At 34.2% G+C, this 22,327-nt stretch overlaps 1 protein-coding gene across 7 annotated transcripts in view; it reads left to right on the top strand.

Annotated features, from left to right (window-relative positions):
- The first annotated feature begins 524 nt into the window (after positions 1-524).
- The window catches only part of LOC117317762 (poly [ADP-ribose] polymerase tankyrase-1-like), a 28,689-nt gene continuing 6,886 nt past the window's right edge, over positions 525-22,327 (top strand). The window contains exons 1-21 of one of the 7 annotated variants that reach the window (XM_033872688.1): positions 525-702; positions 1,004-1,087; positions 1,838-1,927; positions 3,748-3,846; positions 4,518-4,616; positions 5,124-5,192; positions 6,352-6,438; positions 7,320-7,403; positions 7,849-7,938; positions 8,259-8,381; positions 9,014-9,109; positions 9,820-9,930; positions 10,089-10,157; positions 10,600-10,689; positions 12,019-12,030; positions 14,758-14,838; positions 15,518-15,628; positions 16,883-16,984; positions 18,100-18,204; positions 19,018-19,086; positions 19,856-19,858. In XM_033872688.1, the coding sequence (XP_033728579.1) occupies positions 1,058-1,087; positions 1,838-1,927; positions 3,748-3,846; positions 4,518-4,616; positions 5,124-5,192; positions 6,352-6,438; positions 7,320-7,403; positions 7,849-7,938; positions 8,259-8,381; positions 9,014-9,109; positions 9,820-9,930; positions 10,089-10,157; positions 10,600-10,689; positions 12,019-12,030; positions 14,758-14,838; positions 15,518-15,628; positions 16,883-16,984; positions 18,100-18,204; positions 19,018-19,086; positions 19,856-19,858 (1,620 nt within the window). In that variant the 5' untranslated portion in view covers positions 525-702; positions 1,004-1,057. The remainder of the gene's footprint in view (positions 703-1,003; positions 1,088-1,837; positions 1,928-3,747; positions 3,847-4,517; positions 4,617-5,123; positions 5,193-6,351; positions 6,439-7,319; positions 7,404-7,848; positions 7,939-8,258; positions 8,382-9,013; positions 9,110-9,819; positions 9,931-10,088; positions 10,158-10,599; positions 10,690-12,018; positions 12,031-14,757; positions 14,839-15,517; positions 15,629-16,882; positions 16,985-18,099; positions 18,205-19,017; positions 19,087-19,855; positions 19,859-22,327) is intronic. The other 6 variants (XM_033872687.1, XM_033872683.1, XM_033872686.1 and 3 more) reach the window with 6 other exon arrangements.

Raw genomic sequence — 22,327 nt, 5'->3', positions numbered from 1 at the left:
TACTTTACCCGTGTCACGTGCACTGCCCGTTATATTATTTTATTCGTGTCACGTGCACTGCTAGTTATATTATTTCACCTGTCACATGCACTTACCGTTAATACTTTACCCGTGTCACGTGTACTTGCCTGTTACATTATTTTACCCGTGTCACATGCACTGTCTGTTATATTAATTTACCCGTGTCACGCGCAATTCATCCGACCTTTTTTGACAATACGACGAATCACCGAAACGAACCGAATCGGACCGAAACAAACAATCTAAAAGGTATTTCATTCTTTTAAAATGGCATTTTTAAAAACATGATTTGGTAAGTTTAATTTTGTTCCTATGATAAGTATATGTTTTTACTGTAGAAACTGGCATGATAGAAAGAACCAACTTCATGTCACACCTCACGGCTTACTGCGCTCTTTAATATGAAATGTAGAGACCATAATTAAAAATATATTAAATTTGTTTTAACTACGGTTACATCAAGCAGCACAGTATTGTTAACATTTGTTTATGCCATGTATGGAGAATTTGTTGATAAGTTGTAAAATAGATAGAAAATTATATGCTTTTGTCTCCGGAGAATTTGTTCTGTCGGGTTCTTACACTTTATTAGAATGCACCGGAAGTTAAATATCAAAATGGCGATCGCGTACATAGAAACGTATAAACTGCTGTTGAAAGATTTGTGATTTCTCTGCAAAGGTACAGTTCAGTGTCTTAAGAACATTTTACTTATCTAAATTGTGTACCATATTTTATCAGAAACGTGCCATTACATTTCTTGTCATTGACACACTTCTGTGATAAAGGACTTCCTTTGACAAAAGGTTGACACGTTCATTTTGCTTGATACTCGATAGGGCTAATGAATATGTACAGTAACAGTATGTGCGGCATTGTCATTGTATCAGTGTAGGGTTAGACATTCTTGCTATGAAAACGAATTGGAAAACTTGATGTTAAATAACATATGGTATCATTTTTTAAACTTTTATTTTAACAGTTTTCATTCTACAATTACTTTGAAAGAGGAATTGTATGATGTTAAGAACTAATCATGGCTGGGGAGATGCACCAACTGGCTCAGGTATGTTTATATAGTAAATAATCACAGGAACCTGAAATATTCTTAGCCTTGTAGATACTATTTGGACCTTCCTGTGTATATAGCACTGGCATGGGTTTAAGGGGTTAGATCAACCTCTTCTGTGATTAAGATTCCATCTTAATTTAAAAAATTAACAAATTTGTCATGAAAGGTAGGCAACTTTGAAATAAATATTATAAGATTGATATGTAACTGGTGATCCAGAGTGATATATGTACAGGCCCATTGGACCACTTCTGCCTATAAAATATCATCATTTATAGAAATTAAACATATATTGACAAACAAAAACAATGCTTTTTATATTCTGTTCTGATAGAGATATATGAACTATTAAATTATGACACCAAATATTACTCTGCTAATACTGCACTTCTTTTGATGATTTCCCCTAATTTTGCAATCTTAAATTGAATAAATATCATATACATGTATAACCAAGTATTTCATTCATACAACATAATTTATTGTTTTTCACTTTTGAAAACTGTTGATGTTCTGCCATAATATTAAAATGATATACTACCATATGGTATTCATTTGGGAACTGTTAAATATTCCTCTCCCATTGATGAATTGTACATATTGTTTTCCGATTGAATCCATCATTATATTGAAAGAATGTGTGTTTTTTTTTTTTTAATTTATTTGTTTATATTCCATTTTTGTTTTGTTTGAATGTATGATTATGTAGTGGAACAATAAAATTCTCCATGTTATTGTTTACAGACCAAGATAGGATGTGCCATCAGGGAAGCAGATCCTAGAAAACTAAAGTTGTTACTCCAGCAAGGAGAAGATCCTCACTTTAAGGACAGGGTAGGTTTATATATGTACATATATATCTACACTAGGACAGGGTAGGTTTATATATGTATATATCTACACTAGGACAGGGTAGGTTTATATATGTATATATATCTACACTAGGACAGGGTAGGTTTATATATGTATATATATATACACTAGGACAGGGTAGGTTTATATATGTACTATATCTACACTAGGACAGGGTAGGTTTATATATGTACTATATCTACACTAGGACAGGGTAGGTTTATATATGTATATATATATACACTAGGGCAGGGTAGGTTTATATATGTATATATCTACACTAGGACAGGGTAGGTTTATATATGTATATATATATACACTAGGACAGGGTAGGTTTATATATGTACTATATCTACACTAGGACAGGGTAGGTTTATATATGTATATATCTACACTAGTACAGGGTAGGTTTATATATGTATATATCTACACTAGGACAGGGTAGGTTTATATATGTATATATCTACACTAGTACAGGGTAGGTTTATATATGTATATATCTACACTAGGACAGGGTAGGTTTATATATGTATATATCTACACTAGTACAGGGTAGGTTTATATATGTATATATCTACACTAGGACAGGGTAGGTTTATATATGTATATATCTACACTGGTACAGGGTAGGTTTATATATGTATATATATATACACTAGGACAGGGTAGGTTTATATATGTATATATCTACACTAGTACAGGGTAGGTTTATATATGTACTATATCTACACTAGTACAGGGTAGGTTTATATATGTATATATCTACACTAGGACAGGGTAGGTTTATATATGTATATATATATACACTAGGACAGGGTAGGTTTATATATGTATATATCTACACTAGGACAGGGTAGGTTTATATATGTACTATATCTACACTAGTACAGGGTAGGTTTATATATGTATATATCTACACTAGGACAGGGTAGGTTTATATATGTATATATATATACACTAGGACAGGGTAGGTTTATATATGTACTACTATATCTACACTAGGACAGGGTAGGTTTATATATGTATATATCTACACTAGTACAGGGTAGGTTTATATATGTATATATCTACACTAGGACAGGGTAGGTTTATATATGTATATATCTACACTAGTACAGGGTAGGTTTATATATGTATATATCTACACTAGTACAGGGTAGGTTTATATATGTATATATCTACACTAGTACAGGGTAGGTTTATATATGTATATATCTACACTAGTACAGGGTAGGTTTATATATGTATATATCTACACTAGGACAGGGTAGGTTTATATATGTATATATCTACACTGGTACAGGGTAGGTTTATATATGTACTATATCTACACTAGTACAGGGTAAGCCTCTGTGTCAACAATGATGTCCTTAAATTATTGTAGTTAACAACAGATCGCTTTAATTCTGTATTTTCAATTTTCAACCCATTATTTCTTTAATTTCCCTGGTAACATTGTGAAACTATAGATATTTGTATTTGGTTTTCAATTTTTTTTCAAACTTTATTTATTTTTACAACAATTGAGAAACAAGTTATATATACCAACTTATATATATGCATGCATATACATATATATCACGCTTGTTGACTTGGAATGAAGCGGAGTACCACAGTGCCCAGAGAAAACCTACGTACACTTTGTAGTTGGACAGGTGGCCCTGTACCTTTTCCCTTCTGGGAATCCAACTTCAGCTGCCTTGGTGAACAACAAGTGTGTTAAAAAAACCAGAATGCCACCCGACCACCCAGGTATGTTTGGATTTGGTTTGACATCATTTTTCGCTATTTGCATATTACAGAAAGGGAATACCTATCTTCACTATGTGAGCACGATGAACCGGCCGTCCATCTTCCATATTGTAGCAGCCACAGGAATAGATGTTAACCTTCAAAACAAAGTATGTACAATGTACACAATCTTATAAAAGGTTCTCACTCTAAATACCCTGGCTTTTGAGTTTAAATTAAGACATCTGAGTAAATCATTTTCCTTATATCCTACATCTAATTACTACTATGTGGTCCTCTCCACCTCAAAGTCCCCAGGGAAGAGCAGTATTAAGCACAAAAGCCCAGGTATTTTGAGTGAGCAACTTCTGTAAAATTTCATATTTGTTTCCCCTTTTAGGGTTATTCATTGTTTTTCAAAAGTCATTAGAGGAAGTGCAATTTCAAGATTTTATGAATTTAACAACCCCAGAGATAGATTTGAACTGCAAAACAGATTTAGTCAATACAGTGAAAAAACTGTCTGTCTTATGTCATATATCTATCAACAATTGGCTTTTTCTTTATAACCACTGATTGGAATTAAACAAACTTTGAATGAAAAATCTCTTGTGTGAAAAATACAGTAGGGCTCTTTTCCAAATATTGCATAAAGTCTCATGAAATGTTCCTTGATAATTAATTGTATTGTGAAAGCAAACTGTCAACAGCTAGGTAGTATGATTATGTAAAGAAAGTTACCTGGTAGCTAGATTGTAAGAAATTTGAGAAATTTAGAAAATAAAAAAAATGTGCAAAATTGGCTGCACTTTTCTAATTGAAGTTTTTATTTCTATTCCAGCATGGACACACTCCCCTGCATGTCACAGCACTGCAGAAACAGAGCAGCCATCTTGGGGACCTGATGTGTTGGGGGGCTGACCCCTCTATCCCAGGACTTGTAAGTTAAATCAGCAGACAAACATCCTCAGATACAGGGTGGACTGTTAAATCATCTTTTATTCATGTGTTCCAATTTTTCTCGGACCTAGCTTTTAAAGATTTTGGTTTCCAATATTTACAAGGGGCTGCGGTTGCCGAGTGGTGAAGGTGTCCGGACACTTTATCACTAGCCCTCCACCTCTGGGTTGCGAGTTTGAAACCTTCGTGGGGCAGATGCCCAGTACTGACTGTAGGCCGGTGATTTTTTTCTACCGAGTACTCTGGCTTTCATCCACCTCCAAACCTGGCATGTCCTTAAATGACCCTGGCTGTTAAAAGGACGTTAAACAAAATTAACCAAATAAACCAAATTCCAATATTTACAAGTTTTAATTGTGCTGTCAAATTTCAAGGTCACTATTCATTGCTGTCAAAAAGAAATATGTAAAATAACTGAAGATGTACATGTATTGATGATTATATAACTTTATAGGCCGGCTAAGGCTGAATACTAATTTGATTGTAGGACAGGAAGACACCAGAAGAGGTGAACCAACAGGATCAATACTGGCATCATGTATACGACAAATACAAGGTATATATATGTGTATATTACTCTCGGTACAACTACGACAGGAAATTCAAATCTATATCTTCGGATCACCAACACATAGTGTATATGATACATTGTGCTAATAAATAGATACGGTATATAACATAGTAACACAAATGACGAAGGAAGACAACTTTATGACTCGTGCCCTGACTGGGCTTCTAACTCACGATCTATGGCACCCAATCGCCTAGCCAGAAATACCCACAGCTTATACCGCTGCGCCACATCGGCGTTCTTAAAAAGAACGTTTCAATGGCGCAGTGATGGTTGGCCCAATACCCTGACATGATCATTGTGGAAGTCGTCTATTAGATGATATGAATACCTGGATCGCAATGTATTTAAATACATGGATACAAATTGTATATTATAAATATTTCTCTCGGTACAACTACAACAGGAAATTCAAATCTATATCTACGGATCACCAACACATAGTGTATATGATACATTGTGTGCCGAATGCCAATGTGGGGCAGTGGTATAATCTGGCCATCTTCGTCCACTGTTTGACTTTTACTTTCAAAACACTACTCCTCCTTAACCCTAAAGCAGATTACAACCAAATATGGTGTGAAACATCATTGGGGGAGGGCAATCATATTTAATATAAATGTGGCTTGTGTGACCCATGGACTTCTTGTTAACTGAAATCTGATCCCTTGGGGCCCTATATGATATTTAATTGGGTAAATCTTTCCCTTTTGTTCTGTTCTAGTTTAACTAGAAATAACTATGATTTTTACTTTCTAAAAATATATATTGTCTGTAGTATGCCAATAAAATACTGGGTATATTACACTGACTGTCCAATATTCCATTCTAGCCGGGTATATTACACAGATTGTCCATTGTTCCATTCTAGCCAGGTATATTACACTGATCATCCATTGTTCCATTCTAGTCGGGTATATTACACTGATCATCCATTATTCCATTCTAGTCGGGTATATTACACAGATTATCCATTATTCCATTCTAGTCGGGTATATTACACAGATTATCCATTATTCCATTCTAGTCGGGTATATTACACAGATTATCCATTATTCCATTCTAGCTGGGTATATTACACAGATTGTCCAATATTCCATTCTAGCCGGGTATATTACACTGAACGTCCATTTTTCCATTCCAGCCAGGTATCTTCCAAGCTGTCAAAGACCATGATGTGGAGAGAGTTAATCAGCTGCTACATTGCTGGTGTAAGATGGACTCAGAAAGGGTAAGTAGTATATACAACAATCGATTATAACAAAGAATTAGGCACAAGTTGAAACAACTTAATATCTACACCTTCTACCACTGTAGTTTGTCACGGTAATAACATCACAATCCTCTGTGGCCCCATACTCCAAATATACATACATCCAAATTATAATTATAGTAATTCTTACTCTTATCACAATTCTAACATCACAATCCTCAGTAGCCTCATACTCAAAAGAAATTACCTCCAAATTATAATGATACATGTAGTAATTCTTACCCTTTTCTCAGTTCTAACATTACAACCCCCAGTGGTCCCCAATTACACATATCCAAATGAGTGTCCCCATGCACCTTTTGTTTTGCATCTCTCATAGCGATCAAAAACATTTTCCCACACAATGAAAATTTGAGTCCTTGCCCAAACACCCACAAACTCATGTTCCTTCCATGTTACACATTTTATCTTATTATTGTTTGTGGCAGTTGCCATGACTATAAGAGCCTGTTCCTGTTGAGGAGATTATTATACTGACTGGTGATTTGCTTTAAATGTTGTTACATCTTCTTATGCTTGAGAATTCAGCTATCATGCAGTTAAAGTTAAAAATTAAAAAAAAAAAAAAAAAAAAATTGTTTTATTTATTTATTTATTTTTTTTTTTTTTTGAAAATGAACTTCAAAAACCTACCTGTGCACACTACACATGCACAATTTATGTTAAGTGTTATGGACAGACAAATCTGTTGTACTGACAAACTCTAAATGAACACAATTATATCTACATAATTGATTGATGTGATATTGATGTGGATGTAATACTGAACAGTTTAAGTCACAGAAATAATCTTTAAATGATTAATTATAAAAAATAGTTTTTTTTTTCTTTCTGTACAGAATGGCCAGACTCTGCGTCAGTTTGCTGCTGCTCACAAACATCATGACATTGTCAGTATACTGGACCGACATCGGGCCACCCTGGTAAGTATCATAGGGTTGACATGAACAATCAAGTTTAACTTTAGAATTAGAAAGGACTTATTCAAATTCACCTGAGAATGTTGCAGGGATATAGTTATAGGCAGTGAATATTATGAGAGAATTGTATTTTTTAACTAACTGCAAATTAAGTTAACCCTGATATTGTTGAATGAATTTAGTTCGTTCATATGAATGACCTTGACCTACTTTCCACAGGTCATAGGGGCCAAATATGCTAAAATGTTTAAACAATTTCTTCTCAATAACCAAGAGGGCCAATAATCTGATATTGGGTTGAAGGGTACAAAAATTTGTTCAAATGAATAACCTTTATCTACTAGTTCTTATTGTAGGATAATGAAAAACAACATCAAGGTTTGTTGCCATTTCACTTCAAAGATTATGATAATACCTGGTAACATGATGTTTGGGTTATCTTCCCTAGGACGCCATATATGGTGTCTTGGAACTGGACTACGAGAAACTTAAACGAGGATTGAAAAAGACGAGATGTGACGTAAATTTCCTAAATTTGGTAAGAATTTCTTTGTAGATTACTGAATAATATGAAAAAAAAAAAAAAAAAAAAAATAGAGAAGATGTTGAAGTGTCAGAAAAAAAGTGCATAAAAAAAGTGCATAAAAGAAAATTATGATCAACTGATGATTACATCCAGAATGATTCGCAGGTTGACAATATTTACTGTAGCAAAAACAGCATGGTAAATTTGGGGAAAAAAATGTCTAGATAATATAGCTTTATTATTAATCAGAAGGTTTTTTTCTCTCTTGATCAATCTAAATTTCTATGATAGTTGTTGATCAACCTCATGAAAATTTTTATCATCTTTTCAAGGCTTCACAAAAACAGCACATCCTGCAACATGCCATACATCTGCGGGACTACAAACTCGTACAGATGTTGTGTGATGCCGGAGCTGATGTCAATGTCCATGTCCGGTTAAAGAATTATTTCAGAGTATGTTTCAAAAACTGTTTCAGATTATTGAGATGCACATTTTTATTCCATTCTAAACAAGCCTGTTACAGGGATTGCATATGACTTCATGCATCATTAGTTATTTCACTTGAGTGTTTCATAAGCAGAGATTAAGTGCAAGATCAATGGGCCCACTAAGGTTGGAAGTCTGTATATTACACTCCTGTTAATATCACACCATAAACTTCTGATAATATCACATAACATAAACTCTTGATTATATCACACATGACATACGCTCTTGTTTATATCACATGACATACACTCCTGTTAATATCACATGACATACACTCCTGTTTATATCACATGACATACACTCCTGTTAATATCACATGACATACACTCCTGTTAATATCACATGACATACACTCCTGTTAATATCACATGACATACACTCCTGTTTATATCGCATGGCAAACATTCCTGTTAATATCGCATGGCATACACTCCTGTTTATATCACATGACATACACTCCTGTGTATATCACTCGGCATACACTCCTGTTAATATCACATGACACACACTCCTGTTTATATCACATGGCATATGAATGCTGTTTATATCATATGATAAAAAAATCCAATGCTATATACATGATGTCTCATTTCAGGCTCCTCTCTTCTTTGAAGCCATTTCACCTACAATGCAGTCTGACATTATGTGGAAGGTTTTAAAGTCTAATGCAAATTTCCGCCTAAAAGATGAGGTAAGCATTAACTAAAAACACACCCATTGTCTGCATGCCATTGTCTTTTATCTCCATTAAAAAGGAAACAGCTTCCTAAGGAGTTGGCTTTGTACATTTGTAATTTAATGAAGGATGTTGAGAGTAAATAACCATTTTTTATTCCAACAAATTTTATTGTTATAAAAAAAATGGATTGGACAACAGGCAAGCCGTCCAAGCTCTCCAAAATAACCATAGATAACCATGCAATTGTCAAGATTTGTGTTTGAATATTTCTTGACATGATAAATGCAGATATTCCCATAAAGTTTAACAACGTACTTCAGCAATCATTCATTGACTGAAATTTTGCTAGAAAGTGTCAGTTCTGGTGTTTTAAATTTTGGAATATACAGTATAGTTTTTACAGCTTTCCTAACTCTTTAACTTAGGTAAGTTTTGCTGGGAAGTGTTTAACATACTAAATTTCGATAAAATTGACCTTATTTAAGCTACATCCTTTTAGCTGCCTTTACGATAGAAAAACTAATGTTAAAATGTGTGTACTATTGCCTGGAGTCTTACTGTATCAGAGTTATTGCCCTTTGTTCATTAAGGTACCCCCCCATGTTTGTCTTGTGTGACCTAATATGAATTGATTGCTATGTTCTGACTTGTAGGGGATATTCTTGTTGAAGTTAATAACATGTATCATACATACATTGTACATGTGAATATGTCTTCTACAGAGAGGTAGGAACGCCATGCTGTACGCCTTAGACAGAGACAGGGGATACATGTCGCTAGAAATCTTCCAGTTCATCATCGAAAATGGCGGCAATGTAGCAGATAGAGATGAGGTATAAAACTTTAGTGTTGTAACTGTAGGTAACAAATTAATTGTTATAACCTCAAGGTATTGTAATCCACTTTACTGCATCATTATTATTGTAATATCTGAAGTAAGAAATGATTTAGTGACGTACGCCCCGTGTAACTGATAACTGTATCATTTCAGACTGGGGTAACCATTAGAGACACCGCCAGGTTTGCTCGGCGACCAGACATCATCAACTATATTGATAAGGTATATACACCTGAATTATATGATACACATCCCTAATATTCTGTCGGTACAATTGCATTTATTTTTAGATCCTCTAACTCAAAGATTCATGGCATACATATTTATTTATTTTTAAAAGCTTACAGCATACAATGACGTATCCATCATCCATCTGTCGATTGTCTACAGTTCCATTTTAACTTACAATAATTGTACCCATCATCCATCTGTCGATTGTCTACAGTTCCATTTTAACTTACAATAAACGTACTTGTCTGAATAATTGAAGAATCTCATCATTATATGATCGGATGAAAGTCCATCACATTTGTTCAAATTATTGACCTTGTCTCAACTTCAAGGTCAAAGACATTATGAATACCCTAGACACCATTACTTAGCACCTGTGTGATTTTGAGTTGGTAGTCGATATAAATATTCTTTTTTTCTTGTTTTCTTACAGTGCTATGTGAAGATGATACGAACCAGTGACATGGACAGCTTAGAGAGTCTGGCTACACACGGTTATGATAGTATGCTGATCACTTACAACGTAAGTAGCCAACATTTATTTCTCTACTTTTTCTATGCTGGAATTTTTCAAATATTTGTACGATGTACCTTAAATATTATTATTAAATTGCCCAATTTTTAGAGCAATACTTTTGAGTTTAATTTCTTGAAAATTTTGATGATAGTTGTTTTTTTTTTAATTTTAATTTTTTTTTTTTTTTTTTTGATATTATGAATATGAAAAAATATTTCCTGAGAGGATCGAAATCTCAAGCAACATGTCGCAGACACCATTTGTCCATACTCATGTGTTGGACATCCATGAAGAATTGTCATTTTCCACTTCTCAACCCCAAAGTCTAATTAGCTTACTTTGATGTCTATTGATGTATGAATGCTTCATAATTATTTGATTGGATTTCAGTTTGTCTCATGTTCATGCAAGATATATTTTATTTTCACAACAATATGCTTTGTTTTCTATAGTTAGAAAAGGTTTGTGTAAAATCAGTTTTTTAAACTTCAATCATATTTTTGTTAAAAAATTGATTGTTGTGATGATTTTTTTAAGAATTTACAGTTAAAATAATTATTGGTAAAGTATAATTCATACTGAAAACCTTTAATTTGATTTAACACTTTCCGGCAAAAAATTATTTTTTTTTTCAGAATAATTTTCTTCAACCTAATTACCTACAGTAGCCCCTTGCTGTAATAATTCATGGCATAAATAAATAAACCAGTTTAATTGAGTAAGGGAGACAGATATTATTGTACTGCAGAAAACAGAGGGAATATAACATGTTAAAATAAATTTGGTTGAAAAGATTGCTAGCTCTAGAAGTTACTTTATACACAGATTCTGAGGAGACTTAACTGAGATGTTTGCATTTAAGACACCTGTTGGACAATTAAACACATGTAAAAATGACTGCTAGGTTGTTCAAAGGTCAAGGTCAATGTCAAAAAATATATAATTTGGCTGTCAGAATTGTGTTATTTATTTTTTTAATTATCGTAGCAGTCATATTTACAAACTGCAACATTACTAGTGTTACAAGTTTTAAAATTTGCTCATTTGGTCAAAGGTCAAGGAGGTCACTGTCACATGTCCTCAGGTTAATTAATGTACATCATGTGAAAAAAAAAAATTATCAGTTAAATATACAGTGTATAACATGACATATTTTCATTTACTAAGATAATTCATCCCCATAATACTCCATATTAACTGTCCGGAAACATGATTAATACAGGCGTATAAACCCAATTCATCATGCAGGGTAATTTGAAATTTCTTGTAGATAGATACATGTTCATGATATAAAATATATGAAAATAATTTAATTCAATTTGTGAAATTACAAAGGGATGGATTAACGTAAGAATTTTTTTTTATTTACATGTAGTTTTGTGTGAATTCTTTTTATCGACTATTTGCTTTCTCTCAAGATTTTTATTAGTGTATATCTTAATTTATTATCCTGTACAACCACAACTTTCCTTAGTCCTACCTTTATCAACCATTTCCTCCAATTAATAACCGCTTTTGTCTGTTTATACTGTATTAGATTTATTCTATTAAGTTGTGTATTAGTTGTTTGAGATTTAGATTTAAGAGTGTTTCTCTTTGTGTGCAGTTTTTATCTTAATCACTTATACAGATCCCCAGAGAATCTCTTTTATTGGTTTTGTTTTTCAATTTTTCTGTGAGTGACAAAAGATCAGTCTTATCTCCTTCTGTCAGTAAACAATATCACTTCTCCTCCTGAATGGATGATAAGATACAGAGAGACATCTATCTATTACTGAGTATGGGGCATGACTCATATGGCTGAGCTTAAACAAAATTCTGACCCATGTGTCATTCAAATTTCGTGGCTTTCATGGCTGCCATATTGAAAATCTTATTTCATGTTTTTTTCTGGAGACAGAACTTTCACTTTTATAATGAGTGGTGTGTTCTAGATAATATTGATATATTACATTGTATTGTTTTGTATTGTGTCATACTATCTTACATTGTATTGTTTTGTAATGTCTTCTCTTCGATGTTTTGAAAAACACAAAGAAATAAAATAATCTGAATCTGAGAACTGTCACATTCAAGATGGCCGACACACATGTGGTCACCATGATTTTGAACATTAAGTTATTGTTATTACTTTTCATAATATCCTCCTAAAAAGAAAGTTTGATTAATTAAGACTTTCATTAAGTAGTTGTTTAAGGTTCATAAATGGTCTTTACTGAAATTCATATATGTATCATATTAAATCATTTGACATTTCATTAATAGTTTTTGCTCTTTCTGCTTTTACTTGAATTAATTTTTATTTTTGTTGAAAAAATTGTAGATTTTCGTTCATACCTTTCAACTCTACCACAATTCATCAAAAATGTTGGTATCACTTACGGAATTTTCCATCTTGGGTAAATCTGACAGAACCCATCAATTTATAGCAGTCACACAACTCAGTATATTGCCTTTGTAGACATCACATACAATAGACACAGTGTTTTATATAGTTGCTGTTCTAGGACAACTTCACTTTAAAATGTCGATTTCACAGCAATACAAAGTTTTAACGAATATTTAAACAAATGATTTATAGTCACCAACAACATGACCGTCAATTCCATTTACACATAATATATCAAACGTAGTACGATGGTGTCCTCGTAGATCTGTAGTTTTGTGGTGTTCTATACGATTTAATATGTATTTGTTTCAAGTCTCGCCATGATATCAGTAATCTTCGTTATACATTATCATGTATGTGACATCTTCTGTGAAATGTCACTTCTTGTTTTTGTAAAAACAATATTTGTTTGGGCAATTTGGGATTCTGTTATAACCTTAAGACAATAAATGTTCAGCCATGTTATGAAGACAACTTTTATAAGCATTATCCTGTTGTCCATACCCATTGAATTAATTGTTTTTGCAATGTTTATTTGTTTGTTACTGAATCAGTTAAGTACCGCAGTATAATGTACTCTGAGGTTTACAAAATTGTCATTAGCATTAATTGATGTAATCGACTAATTAACAGACTTATTTTATTTATAGCGTACAGATTTAACATTTAATTGTGTATCCCCCAAAAAAACCTTGTCAATTTCATTACTTTTTCATACACTCTGAGTACAATGATTTCAGGTAAAGTGTATCCAAAAACACCTGTCGATTGATTTGATTACAATCTCGTACACTTTAATATCTCAGAGTACATATATTACACATTACTATTGGTCATTTGCCTGATGAAGGTGGACACTGGTCATTTGTCAGATGAAGGTGGTCACTGGTCATTTGTCTGATGAAGGTCACTACCACACAATTATTCTCCAAATTTCGGAGATAAAAACAACAATATATATATATAGTTTCTGTTTTTCAAAAGTACAGATTTATTTAAAGTATACCAGCTAAATTTATAAAGAAGGGGCTTCTGTCCGGGGGGGCTAATGTCCGGGGGGGCTTTCGTCCGGAGGGGCTTTTGTCCTAGGGGCTAATGTCCGGGGGGGCTAATGTCCGGGGGGGCTTTTGTCCTACACTCGACTACTGGTCATTTGTCTGATGAAGGTGACCACTGGTCATTTGTCTGATGAAGGTGCCCACTGGTCATTTGTCTGATGAAGGTGACTGCTGGTCATTAGTCTGATGAAGGTGCCCACTGGTCATTTGTCTGATGAAGGTGACCACTGGTCATTTGTCTGATGAAGGTGACTACTGGTAATTCAATGCCTGATTCGAAGGTGGACACTGGTCATTTGTCTGATGAAGGTTACTATATCACTGGTCATTTGTCTGATGAAGGTAAGCCACTGGTCATTTGTCTGAAGTTGGACACTGGTCATTTGTCTGATGTAGGTGACCACTGGTCATTTGTCTGATGAAGATGACAGAGTGATATCACCAGGAAAGTCAAACATAAATACAATGTACATAACTTGTAACCTGATATATCAATATCTAGTCACATTACAGCCGAACGTTTGTATACGAATGTTCATCATTTTATCCAGTATGTATATCTAAATGTTTATATGTCCCTTGATTTTGGATGACATATAAAAGCTAACACTTCGTATCTATTTTTAGTACAGGGACTCCTACATCTATGCTGCAGGCAACGAGACAGATGACGTTCTCAAATTCATCGAGTGGCTGCCCACATTTCAGGTGAAGTACCTCATCAGATTAGGTTTAATTAATTAGCTCACCTGACCAAAGCTTACGTACTGGTAGTGGTATGGTGTCCATCTTTCATCCCGAGTCCGCCAAGCATCAACCATCTTAAAACAACTCCTTTTCAGTAATTGAATCACCTAGATTCATGGCTGATTGTGAACTACTTTCAGGATGACAGGGGTCAGGGACGTTATATCTAAGAAATGACTTCTGATGATGATATCCAAGAAACGTGCAGGGTCAGAATATTGTAGTATCAGCAGGTGAAGGATGTTTGGCTGTCAAGTTTGTTCATATGAATGACCTTGACCCAGTTTCAAGGTCTCCCTAGTTTCAAGCATATTTTTTTGTATGTTTCAAAATTCAATCAGCTGAATTATCAAGATTCTCAGGGTGAAGACATATTTGACCGGGGTGAGAGATGAAAACTTTGTTCAAATGATTAGCCATTACTATACTTTCATGGTCTCATGTAATGACAAATATTTAGGGTGTTTTCATTGTGTGATGGCCATAAGGCACCTCTTGTTAAATATTACATGTATGCTATTTAAGGTAAGAACTTACAAGTATTTAAGACCCTTTGTCCCTTGATGAGAAGAAATGTTGGTGAGATGTAAGGAGAAGACTTTTAAGTGATGGTTACAATATTTATTTTTTTTTCGTACAGAGTGAGGTCAGGTCTCTACAGCACAGTATACAACATGACACTGTATCTTCTGTAAGGGAAATCGTGGAGTCGTGTCAGAAACCAGACATGCTCGTCAACTGCAGAGATAAGGTAAAACATTGTAACGATAATGACCATAGTAACAATTAAAACAGTTCTGTGGTTTTCTGGGACTGATTACTGCTGGCCACATATTCATACAGAAATGAACTTTTAGTGTGAACTGTGTAGAAGAGACTGAATGTTCTAAACGATAAACACTTTAAACCAAACTGATACTGGTTTATGATTATCACTAGCCCTCCACCTCTGGGTTGCGAGTTCGAAACCTACGTGGGGCAGTTGCCAGGTACTGACTGTAGGCCGGTGGTTTTTCTCCAGGTACTCCGGCTTTCCTCCACCTCCAAAACCTGGCACGTCCTTAAATGACCCTGGCTGTTAATAGGACGTTAAACAAAAACAAACCAAAAATACTGGTTTATGAAAATTTATAGGTTTTCATGTAGAATGATTAATCCACAAAATTAAAGTAATAAAAATGTCCAGAACATTTTTGATTTTATAAAAAATGTACCCATTGCAAACATTTTGGGAGATTCTGAAGTTTAGAATTAATAGATATTTTCTCTATACAAGTACGAGGGGTACATATTTTATCATTGAGTACTCAAATTATTCCCCTACTCTGATGTCTTTGCCAAGTGGAGTGAGTTTTTTGTTCAGGACTTGGGTTTTGGTGGGGTCATCTAGCATAGTTTTAAACCAGAGAGTTGAGTTATCTTTTAAATATACACTTAGCTGGTTCCACTTCCCTGAGTTAAGTAATATACTAGCTGGTTCCCCCTCCCTGAGTTAAGTAATATACTAGTGGGTTCCCCCTCTCTGAGTTAAGTAATATACTAGCTGGTTCCCCCTCCCTGAGTTAAGTAATATACTAGCTCTTTCCTTTTCCCTGGGTTAAGTAATATACTAAGCTGGTTCCCCCTCCCTGAGTTAAGTAATATACTTAGCTGGTTCCCCTTCCCTGAGTTAAGTAATATACTAAGCTGGTTCCCCCTCCCTGAGTTAAGTAATATACTTAGCTGGTTCCCCCTCCCTGAGTTAAGTAATATACTTAGCTGGTTCCCCTTCCCTGATTTAAGTAATATACTAGCAGGTTCCCCTTCCCTGAGTCAAGTAATATGCTTAGCTGGTTCCCCTCCCCAGAGTTAAGTAATATACTAAGCTGGTTCCCCTCCCCAGAGTTAAGTAATATACTAAGCTGGTTCCCCTCCCCAGAGTTAAGTAATATATTGCGGGTTCTCCTTCCCTGGTACCTACTGCCTTATGATGTACATGTAGATGTGTTGTTGTTTCTTCCTGTAGGCAATGAGGACTCCATTGATCCTAGCCTGCCTATTTGCCCGCGAGGACATCGTGAAGTACCTGATAGACTTACCAAGAGTCGATGTAAACAGCACGGATTGTGTGGGTATCTTAATTACCTGCAGAACAGAACATAACTACTCATTAGATTGTATGGTGTATATATAATGCAGATGTTTGACTTACATGTATGTCTGCAAGCAGAACCATATATTTCTGACAAACATATCAAATGAAAATAATCGCAAAGTTTTGTTTTCAAATTAGACTTGTTAATATATATGAACCTTTATCATGGGGTCCATCACAGAAATACATATTGTCACAATTATCTACAACTACATACCATACCTCATGCCACCAAGCCACAGAGGACCTGCAGTGGCAGCAGGGTCACTGGTGTTTGTTGTTTAGTGTGACAGAAGTTGTTGACATTATTCCTTCCTGTTGTTTGTTGTTTAGTGTGACAGAAGCTGTTGGCATTATTCCTACCTGTTGTTTGTTGTTTAGTGTGACAGAAGCTGTTGACATTATTCCTACCTGTTGTTTGTTGTTTAGTGGGACAGAAACTGTTTACATTATTCTGACCTGTTGTTTGTTGTAAGTGTGTCAGAATCTGTTAACATTATTCCTACCTGTTTGTTGTTTAGTGGGACAGAAACTGTTTACATTATTCTGACCTGTTGTTTGTTGTTAGTGTGTCAGAAGCTGTTTACATTATTCCTACCTGTTGTTTGTTGTTTAGTGTGGTAGAAGCTGTTTACATTATTCCTACCTGTTGTTTGTTGTTTAGTGTGACAGAAGCTGTTGACATTATTCCTTCCTGTTGTTTGTTGTTAGTGTGGTAGAAGCTGTTTACATTATTTCTACCTGTTTGTTGTTTAGTGTGACAGAAACTGTTTACATTATTCCTACCTGTTGTTTGTTGTTTAGTGTGACAGAAACTGTTTACATTATTCCTACCTGTTTGTTGTTAGTGTGGTAGAATTTGTTGACATTATTCCTACCTGTTGTTTGTTGTTTAGTGTGACAGAAGTTGTTGACATTATTCCTTCCTGTTGTTTGTTGTTTAGTGTGACAGAAGCTGTTTACATTATTCCTACCTGTTGTTTGTTGTTTAGTGTGACAGAAGCTGTTGACATTATTCCTACCTGTTGTTTGTTGTTTAGTGTGACAGAAGCTGTTGACATTATTCCTACCTGTTGTTTGTTGTTTAGTGTGACAGAAGCTGTTTACATTATTCCTACCTGCTGGGAGTAGATGGTGATTCAATACGAGACCTCCTTATATCAGCTGGGATAGACACCGCTCAGAGGGACACAGTAAGTTATAGAATGGCATTATGAAGTTCAACTCAGGGAGACCAAGTAAGGGCAATCATATATAAAAGGTTTCGGATATGTCATTACTGGTTATTTATTTGAAAAATCCAACCCTGAATGAAAAAGGTAAATATTTCATAAAAGTGATCTATTATAGGTTTAGAGAAAAAATGTTCAGTCTGGGTATTAAGTTCTAGCTAGAAAGTTGGTTTACAGAGATTTCATCTTTCACTTTGGACGTCACAGATATCAAATGGGTGAGATGCAAAAATATCATTAAACATATCAAGTACATGTAAGCAGGCCTATTGAGCCTCTTTTTCAAGTATATGTAAGCAGGCCCATTGAACCTTTTTATAAATATGTGTAAGCATGCCCATTGAGCCTTTTTTTTAAATACATGTATGCAGGCCCATTAAACCTTTTTCAAATACATGTATGCATGCCCATTGAGCCTTTTTTCAAATCATGTAAGCAGGCCCATTGAGCCATTTTTCAAATCATGTAAGCAGGCCTATATATTTAGCCTTTTTTCAAATCATGTAAGCAGGCCTATATATTTAGCCTTTTTTCAAATCATGTTAGCAGGCCCATTAAGCCTTTTTTCACATACATGTAACAATAAGAGATTTGTATTTAAGAATAAATGATAACGCCTGCATTAATTTGATAAATTTCAGTTTTATTGATTCTGTGTGTAATTTATGTAATGACGGACAGGGTATATATAATATTAATGTTATTTTAGGAATGTTATTAAAGCATTGATGAAGGAACAGAATTCCGCTGACTTTTTTACTTGATTTTCTACAGAATGGGAGTCTGGCACAAGACTACGCCAAAATCACGAAAAAAGAGGAATGGCTTGAAAATGAGATACATGTAAGTATCCGATCTATACCAAAATGTGAAATTAAAAAAATTAATAAGAAAATACAAATTTAGACATCATAAAATCACTAATACTATTTTCTATAGAAATTTGAATTTTTATTCGAGTTTCTCAAGGATATACATAATTACACACTATAAAGGTTACATTTTTTTTGTTTGTGTTTATTAGGATAATTAACATTTTTAGTTTGCATAGCTGCACTCTGCACCCATTAACCTAAATCATTAAATGCTGTATTTTGTCCGTATAACATCAGAAACACATTTTATATTAGCAATTCTCTTTCACTTACTTGATATGTTTCGTTTAGAAGTGCTGAACTCTGTTATGGTGAGAGCTACCTGAGATGTATTCATTGAACATACACAACTTTCAATTGTACAGTAATTACAAAGAAATTATTTTCTTCTCAGCAATTTCACTAAAAATTGCAATACTTCCGGTAGAGTAACGATGATATCATGCAAGTTTCTGAAGATAGACAATGCTTACATTCGTTAATAAAATATTATTTACTTTGTCGTTAATTAAATCGCCATTAAACGATAATTTCAAAATTTACTGTTTCATTGATTTTGGCTGTTTTTAGTAACAAATCCATACTTCAACTTACATATAATACATGAATATGCAGATCATACACAAGTTGGCAGTTTTCCCCAACCTGTTTTTTTCCAGATATTTACTGATAATGAATGTATGTTCCCATTAAACTGATTCACAGTGCTCTATTTTATAATTTATTCACTCTTCTAGCCGGTAAGTTGTGAGAATTCTAGTTTCCTGTTATATTGTGGAAAGGTGGTTCATGGTTATATTATAATGAATCCTAAAATGTCTTTAAGGAAACAGTCAGTTTAAGCACAATTGTCTAACAACCATTCATAGGCTGCTTATTTTGTTTTAAGTTAATGTCTAAAATTGTTCCAATCAAGGTTATTTTGCATGATGATTATCGACGATTTTGTCCAAAAGGCGTCATTCCAATCAAGGTTAGCTAAATTAACAGGGCTCAAAGTGGATATTTTTACCAGGTGGCCTGTTTGGCTACCAAGTCATTAAATCTAGACACCAATTGGAAAAGTTAGTTGCCTGACCTAGCTGTCTTTATTAAAAAGAAAATCTTTTTATTCTTAGATCAGTGTAATATCTCTCTGCACTTTTTCAATTGTGAATGTCATTAAGCATGGACAGCAACCTTTGAAAAATTAACCAAATCGCAAATTTATACAATTTCTTTTAATGGCCATGCAGGCGTCTTATAAGTCAATAACTGGTCGCCAATGGTGAATTTAAGGCGCCATGGCCACTAAAATAGGCACCACTTTGAGCCCTGCTTAATGATTTACATATATATAAAAGATTTTGTTAAATAGCTTCAATTTTCCAGATTTAATTGGAAATAAAAATATCACAAAATTTTAAGAATTTCTCTTGATGATTAATATGACACAGACTTTTCTGGCGCCTTTCGCAATACCGGATAATCCGGAAACAAGCCCATGTCTATTAATAGGCACACCCATATATATTGCTGTTCAGTAAATTAGACTCAGATCGATGATTCTGTATGTGAACCCTTCTCCTGAATTAACGGTTCTGAATTTGCCTTCTGGATTTAATATAGGATAAAATAATACTATATATTGTTTGGATGACAGAATTTCTAGCCCGCTGCCTTCTATCATCTGACAATGGTGTTTAACACTGACTGTTTCCTGTAAGACATCGTGTGTTTGTTATGGGAAGTATTTTTTATTGATATATAAGGTTTGTATGCATGTACGAATGTGTTCGTGTTGGAAATCAAGAATGTTGTTTCGAGGGTAACATGGTTACGGATTTTGATTTGTTTTACTTTTCAGCTTCATTGATGAATAAATCAAGTTGTCGTTATAATGTTGTCTGTTTCACTGAAGTAACCAACAAATAATATCTTTAAACAATTGAATTTTAGTGATGTCTGCATAAATTGATAGAGATAAAACATCTTGAAAAAGTTGTTTGAGTCTATTACCATCTTGGACACCACATACATGTATGTCAGTGCTAATACGCATCACATTGGTCATTAGTCTGATGAAGGTAACAGTGTAGTCATCGAAGCGTCACATGGTTAAATATCATATTGGTTGTGTCATATAACTTCTATCAAATATTTACATTACCAACCTGAAGAAAATGTTTCAGAATAAATTGAAAACAGTCTGCAATATTTCATGACAGAAGTTCAGTGAAATATAAGTAATCTATGACAGCACAATCAGGAAAATTAATCACAGCAAAATAAATTGGTTTACAAAATTTTTCATTTTTAGCCCACCATCATCAGATGGTGGGCTATTCAAATCGCCCTGCGTCCGTGGTCCGTCGTCCGTCCGTCCGTCCCTCCGTCCGTCCCTCCGTCCCCCCGTCCCTCCGTCCCCCCCGTCCCTCCGTCCCTCCATCCGTCCGTAAACAATTCTTGTTATCGCTAATCCTCAGAAAGTACTGAAGGGATCTTTCTCAAATTTCATATGTGGGTTCCCCTTGGTGCCTAGTTATGCATATTGCATTTTGAGACCAATCGGAAAACAACATGGCCGACAGGCAGCCATCTTGGATTTTGACAATTGAAGTTTGTTATCGCTATTTCTCAGAAAGTACTGAAGGGATCTTTCTCAAATTTCATATGTAGGTTCCCCTCAGTGCCTAGTTTTGCATATTGAGACCAATCCAAAAACAACATGGTCGACAGACAGCCATTATCGCTAAATCTTAAATTTTATATATAGGTACCCCTTGTTTGAAAAGTACTAGCTATAGAGGGCTGTTTCTGAATTTACACAGATAAGTAAGACTTAGAGGAAGGGAAAAGTAGAGAAAAGATCAATCTGACATGGAACCTATGAAGATCATTCAATGGTGGGCGCCAAGATCCCTCTGGGATCTCTTGTTTATTAATGAAAAAGTCATAATTAAGTCTCTAGCATGTAACACAGAATTTGTTAATTATTAAACAAGACATTTTTCTGAGTTTCTTGAGACATAATCAAACTACATCTCTTGACATTATATGTAACAATGGATAAATAAAACTTTAATTTCCTTGAAAAAAAAAAAAAAATCTCAAACAAAAATATTAACTGTAAATATATTAATTTTTACTTGTTTTGGAAATATATGTAAGTACAATTAATGTATAGACTTTTTTTATCACAGTTTTCTTGATTTTCAAACACTTTATAT

This window comes from Pecten maximus, chromosome 19, assembly GCF_902652985.1.
Source record: "Pecten maximus chromosome 19, xPecMax1.1, whole genome shotgun sequence".
Classification (NCBI taxonomy): domain Eukaryota; kingdom Metazoa; phylum Mollusca; class Bivalvia; order Pectinida; family Pectinidae; genus Pecten; species Pecten maximus.
This window is presented reverse-complemented; position numbering and strand designations above follow the sequence as displayed.